The 7,110-nt window shown below is 40.2% G+C and overlaps 1 protein-coding gene across 1 annotated transcript; it reads right to left on the bottom strand.

Moving 5' to 3' along the window:
• Positions 1–847: 847 nt before the first annotated feature.
• On the bottom strand, positions 848–3,132 carry LOC140226271 (uncharacterized). The gene has a single exon (XM_072306768.1). The coding sequence runs from the start codon at positions 2,608–2,610 to the stop codon at positions 1,495–1,497; it is 1,116 nt and encodes a 371-aa protein (XP_072162869.1). The 5' UTR covers positions 2,611–3,132; the 3' UTR covers positions 848–1,494.
• Positions 3,133–7,110: the final 3,978 nt, after the last annotated feature.

The following is a 7,110-nucleotide window of genomic DNA, read 5'->3' as shown; positions in this document are numbered from 1 at the left end:
TCCCTCAGCTGCACAGCACGCCTCGACGCCTCGCCCTAGCAGAAACTAGAGCACGCACTTTAGTGCACGCATGCAAACCTCAAATACGCACAGCCTGAACTCCCAAGTTCATTGACCCTATCTGCCAAAATATCAAAAATCCTTCATAAATTCTCAAAAAATTCTCGGATCACTACAAAAACTTAATTATCTCTTACTTGTACATCATTTTAAACCTTTCCTGCAAGTTTCATCCAAATCCGTTAACTACTTTTTGAGTTATTTTGCACACGGCAAACTAACAAACAAACAAACGGTAATGAAAATATAACCTCCTCCCTTGGCGGAGGTAATTATACACTGTATTCAGTGCAAAATGTGATAATTCTCAAGAAATCATCTTCAGTGTCCTAATTTATATGCTATAATACAGAATCATCAGACTACCACCACTACCCTACAATGAATTCCAAATCAGTGGTGAGTTGTACTTTCGTATACGTGAGAATAACATCAAGAGAGTTTATGTTTTGAAGTAAATAAGGACGCTAGTGTATTCATAAGTCTGCAGTATGTCCAATTGAGGCAGCAGAAAAAGCATTCCAAAGGGTAACTACATTGTATACACAGCCCAGTCACTGTGAAAATGCATTTTTACAGTGACTGGGCTGTGTATAGTTATAAGAAGGGCAACTTCTCCATAACTGAGACAAAACATTTCATGGAAATATTCCTTGTCACATTATCTCTACCATTACACAAAAATAACCAGACCTTTGCTAATTCACCTTGCACATATGGGTCAGAGTCTCAAACCCATCTACCCAGTAACAAACAATCATATTTTTTAATGGTTATTTTCATGATCTGTCTTTCCTATGATCTACAACACCTTTAAATTCCTTTTATGAGTAAAAATGTCTTCTGGGATTTTTTTACCTTTGTGATTTAATACAATGTTGGAATGTTTGAGATATTATCATTGAGTTGTCACGTGATGATGTAATTAAAGCCCTTTTCTTTACTGACACTTATTTTGTTTCATATAAATAGATGAAAATAATTCTAAAATCTATACCTCATTTTTTTTTTTTTTATTCTTTTGGCACAGATTCTGCCGGTTGAATCTTGATTACACATGTATTTTTTGAAAGCTTCCATGGTGGTAGAACATTTAGTGATTGGTGGTTTCACAGTACATCATGTGTTGTTTCTTGGATGGGGGTATGATCCTAAAAAAGGACCTATCAAAATAAATCAATCTCCACATTTCAGGAAGCATGTTCTTCTGAGCAAAAAAAAAAATATACTTCCCACTGAGGAGCACACTCACATCCAAAATAAAATCTTGTTGACAAATGAAATACCTGAATAGAAAAAGAGTCAAATCTGAACATTCAGAGGACAAAGGGAATAGGAAACTTTTCATCATTGTAAGGCTTTCATGATATTGTAACTTCCTAGAATGCTTGAAATAATCACTCTTGAGAAAAAAAAAAAAACACTACCGGTAATTTAGGCTGCCTTAGCATGACATTTCTTATGCTTGGTAAGAGCACTGCTTTTTATGAAGCATTTTCCACAGTCACTGCAGGGAAATGGCCGCTCTCCAGTGTGGATGCGTTTGTGAACAATAAAATCACTACTAGCCCTAAAACACTTGCCGCAGACATCACAAACAAAGGGGCGGTCACCAGTGTGCAAGCGCACATGCTGTTTGAGGTGGGTGTGTGAGTTGAATGCTCGGCTGCAATGATGGCAGACGAATGGTCGAACGCCAGTATGAAGACGACGATGCTGGACCAATGATGCCCGATGCTGCAGCTCTTTACCGCATTCATCACACTTAAACTTCAACCCCAGATGGCGCCGTTCATGTGCACGCAGGTTAGACTTGGCATTGTAGGCAGCGTCACAAAATTTACATTTGAATGGCTTCTGGCCTGTATGAATCAAAGAATGCCTCTTCAGATGGTGGTCCTGTACAAATGACTTTTGGCAAACATCACATTTGTACGGACGTTCTCCAGTGTGGGTCAACTGGTGGCGCCGCATAATTGCACGGCGCGTGAAAGCCTTCTGGCAGACGTCACAGACATAGGGGCGCTCACCAGTGTGCATGCGCATGTGGTACTTGAGATCCTGACTCTGAGTGAAGGCATGTCCACACTGCAAGCACTTAAAGGGACGATACCCAGTGTGGTAGCGCTGATGTGCTAACACATGTGACCTGTTCCTAAAGGTACGTTTACAAAACTGACAAGGATATGGCTTGTCACCGGTATGAATTCTCTTATGCTCATCAAGACCTGCCTTTTGCCTGAATGCTTTGCTGCATTCATCACACTTGTATGGCCTCACTCCATTGTGCACACCTTCATGTCTGTTCTTATTTGCCAGAGATGAAAATTTCATGTGACAAAATTGGCAAGAAAATGGCTTTTCACCTGTGTGGACTCTTAGGTGGATGCCAAGCTGTGATTGGGAACTACACTTCTTGTGGCAGTACATACATGTTATATCATTTTCTTTACGACCTTTTTCTTTGCGTGAACAATTTCGTTTTAATCTCTTATTTTGACGGCCAGTTTTAACCAAGACTTTTAACTGACTCTTACTTCTTGTATGCATTGTAAGATGATGCACTTTATTTCTAGCTCACAAATCTGCTTGGAGAGTGTCAATTACCTCTAAAACAATTTCCACATTACAAGAGGGTGAACAGAGTACACGTACATCACCTTATACTGCAATTGCATTGATTAAACATCAGCAGTACAGGCCTGAACAAAGAACTACTGACCAATTTACTAAGAAAATCTCACAATTTGTATGTCCAATGCTGTTTTGATTGCACTATTTGGTTGATAATACTAGTACTGATGGTGCAAATCTTAACTGCCCTGATGTATCACATAATGCTTTGCAAATGAGGTATTATGCCTGGCAATTATTGGGCTGAAACGCAATACTTGTACTTTCCAAATCGGTACACACAAATCAAATTTAGCTTTCTATTTTGATATCTGGGCCACTCAATACAAGGAGCTAAGCTAAACACTACAGAAGATTGTTTCACACAGAAACTTCAATTCCTCACTCTGTTTCTTGACAAAGTGCATGGTTTCATTAGAATAAGTCTAATCCTCAAAACAATGTACACTACTGGGGAGGCTGTCTTTGTTTTTCAAGAACTTTCTAATTCATCATGCTCCTAAGTTCTGTTTAAAGTCTCCATACAGTCCTTCTGTGCTGGCTACAGCTGCCTAGGGCTTTTTCACACTTTAATTCTGCTATGAAAGGTAACCACTGCCCTTGTAATAGCTCTTGTCAAGGAGCCAGGTCTCAGTCTATGGTGTTGTATTCTCACTCTGCACTCTGGATGAACTCTGACTCATGCATGCTGAAGCTCCAAATGTTGCAAAGTTGCTGAAATAACAAAGAAAATTATAAAGATAATATGATTATACAAGTACTGTATATGTATCGTGTAGATAGACAGATAGATGATATAAATATTGCGATGTAAAGAATATGTCCTTGAAGTGTATATGTGCAATTCATGTTCACATTCATTAAATGGGGATGGGGAATCAACCCCTTGTGCTGTTGCAGTGTAGTAGGCTGATTTTAAAATTCCTGGCCTATTCTACTCACTTGATGTACAAGTATAGGCCACTTGTAATAACAAAATACAATGTACCAGCTCATGAATGCAGCATACTAATTATGGTCCTCTACCTCTCAAATCGGTTGAGTGCACAGTCAATAAAATGCGGAAAGGTTTACAACTGGTCCTGGTGCAGTCAGACTAAATCCATGGTTATTCATTCGGGTACAGACCTTTATGGCATTACCAGGTGACAAGCACACACTGCTCATTTTCATAAAAGATTATGACAAGCATCAAGTGTGTATCAGTGCAGAGATCCACAAAATGGCACAATTACATGTAGTATTGTACATCACTCAAATGTTTGCAGGAGATGGAGTAGGCACAGGTTACAATGCAACCCTGCATGATAATCATGTACACCATGCATAGCTGTGTTTACAGGTTGTTCACTTGTAGTGGCAGTTGCCTACCATTGAAACAGGATTATACAGAAATGAGCTGTAGCCTAAAGCACTTCAACTAGATTTGCCTGTACCAGATCCAAGAGCTGAGCTAGATCATGATTATGTATCACATATGCCTTGGATGTATCCTGTGGAGCACAGCAAATAATGCCTTTCATGTACACATATCCGTAATTCATCCACACAGTATCCCTTACTGTGACTCACGCGAACATGAAGCCCCGGGGTTAGCGTATTCTATTCTATACGGCCACATTTTTGTTTGGTTCTTTAAAATTGAAACCAATACTAATTGTAAAGATAACTGTACCTCGGTATCATTCTGTGTTAAATGACAGCAAGATAGCAACATCGTGGGACACCTGGATATAAATATTCCCTTCTTTGTAACAGCCAACATGGGTTTAGAAAAGGGAGGTCCTGCGAAACTCAACCAGTACGATTAACTGACGACCTGGCCCAAATTCTTGACACGAAGGGTCAAGCTGATCTCTGCATACTAGATTTCAATAAAGCATTTGATTCTGCACCTCATCATCGCTTGTTGGCCAAGCTTGACCACCTTGGTATTCGAGGAGCAACAAAAGACTGGATCCAAAACTTCTTAACAAAACGTTCCCAGAGGATACTGGTCGAAGGTCAATGTTCGTCCAGCCAACCAGTGATTTCAGGAGTGCCGCAAGGGACAGTCTTGGGTCCACTGCTGTTTTTAACGTACTTGTGATATCCCATCTTGCATCTCATCTAAAGTCAGACTGTTTGTGGACGACCTGGTTCTTTATAGACATATGATCTCTCCAAAGGACTGTGATATTTTCCAACAAGATATCATAGCACTGTGCAATTGGCAGTCACAATGGCAGATTAAGTCTAAAAGCTCAAAGTGTCATATGAATATGAGAATAACCCACAAGAGGAGCCCTCATCACCACACATAAATTAGGCACAAGTACGTCACGAGTGGCTCTGTCCTACAGGAAGAGAAACATCATCCTTTACCTCCAATGTAGGCATACAGCTGACACACAGATATAACCTCATCTGGTCAAGACACATCAATCAGACAATCTCATTCTCAAGTGCAAACAAGATCTTAGGTCTTTTGCACCTTAAACTCTGGAGCTGTTCCAAATTTACAAAAGAAATTGCCTATAAAACCCTCGCCTCGTATGCCCAAAGCTCGCGTATTGTTGTACCATTTGGGATCCTCTTCAAGTCACCCACATCACCAACCTGGAGAAAGTTCAAAGAATATCTGCTACAACTGTAGGTTTGTCACCAACTATTACAGGAAAACCATCAATCAGTGTCACAGACATGCTCCAAGATTGAAAAGTGGAATTCTCTTCAAAGACGCCACACTATTGCCAGGCTTACACTAACCCCGGGGTGCTCCTTGTGCACAATTATACTGTAATTTACGTATTCGGGCTGGTCGCAGTTGTACTTTTACCTAACGTTACAGCTTAATTCATAAAGAAACTTATGATCTTCTGTAATTGTTCAATCCCGTCAAATATAGATCACCTAAAAAAGGAATTAATGCCAGAATTGGACCACCAACCAGATCAAACCAACCCTTGAGGGCATGAATGATGAATTAAAACATTATTCAGACAAACAAAGATTGTTATCATCACCCACTTTGTCTTTAATACCCAAAAGGACAATCCTAATCCATGAATCTGGAAAACACTGGTCACTGCCATCCAGCGTCCAGCAGAAATAATGACCATTAGGCCTACACATCAATACTTTCAAATCTTATTTGTCTAAAATGAGATTTTATAGTCCTGCAACTGTACGCATACGGGACTGCAGGTCAATAGCCCAGCAGCGGCGGTTGGTGCAGTACAAACAAGAGGAGACAATTGCATGTCAAAAGACCCATTGATCTGTCTACTGTAGACCCACATACCTAAAATAATGTTAGTAAATTTACTGTAGAAGAGTAGACTAGTCAATCATCTGTCTGTATTCGCATCATGGTATATAATCTGACAGCATATCGTGTACCAATTGGGTAAACAAAACACACCTCACCTGATATGAGATTATGATGCGCTGTCATACAATTGAAGACTCGCTACTATCAGGTGGGTCTCTCAGCAGTAAATTACAGATGACCCAGGCTTTGCTTCGTTGCTTGGCCTTGCTTTGACAATGAGAGTAAGGATTGCCATGGTATACCACACGCACAGTGTATACGGTGTGTAAGTAGGTACACGTAGTAGGTAATTGAGTGCACAGCTCACAGAGGCCTAGCTAGGCGCTTCCATTGCATTGTTGGTGCGTAACCATGTACACGAAGTGTGCACATTGACGCACAGACATGACAGATGAACCAGATGAGATCAGATGATATTATGATTACTAGTATGGTACATTATGCATTGGTTTTCCTACCTACATTCAGAATCAGTGGTGTAACTACGGGGCGGGGGGTGGGGGCATGCACTGGGGGGCACGTGCCCCCCCCCCCCATCCGCTGGTAAAAAAAGAAAGAAAAAGATGAATAAAAAGAAGAAAAAAAACCTACCAAAATGGTAATTCAAGGGTTAGTAAACTGCTTTTGAAATCGACATGAAAGGATGATCAAGAAAAAAGATATTTTTCTAAGATTTCTTTTAACCATATAATTAAAGAGGTTTATACAGTGAAACATTGTTCAAAAAGCCCGGAGACGACAAAAGATTGTGATTCAGCGTGATTCCTGGTTGGCATTTTGAATACAAGCAGGATGTGCGCAGTGTACTCAGAACATCGGAATGGCAAAAAGAGTCGCTGCAATTAATAAGTTGCGCAATGTGATAGGTTCACACATTTGCTATCAAAGCTTGATCATTGATTTTGCAGTGTTGCTTTACATACTAGTCTATATTAAAATGCCTTGCATTGCCAATAATAAGACTTGACCTTGGCTATTTCCTAACTTTTCCATCTATATGAAACACACACACACTCACAAACACAAACAAATTAGGGGATGCTCTATATAAAGTGCAGATTTTGGACATCCTTTTCCCGCTTGGTCACTTCGACGCCCCCTCG

The sequence above is a fragment of the Diadema setosum genome, chromosome 3 (genome assembly GCF_964275005.1).
Source record: "Diadema setosum chromosome 3, eeDiaSeto1, whole genome shotgun sequence".
In the NCBI taxonomy this organism is placed as follows: domain Eukaryota; kingdom Metazoa; phylum Echinodermata; class Echinoidea; order Diadematoida; family Diadematidae; genus Diadema; species Diadema setosum.
The sequence above is the reverse complement of the archived record's forward strand: the minus strand, read 5'-3'. Positions and strand labels throughout refer to the sequence as shown.

Bases quoted from the DNA above. Each gene is read 5' to 3' on its own strand.
- LOC140226271 (XM_072306768.1), bottom strand. From the start codon at position 2,610: ATGCATACAAGAAGTAAGAGTCAGTTAAAAGTCTTGGTTAAAACTGGC.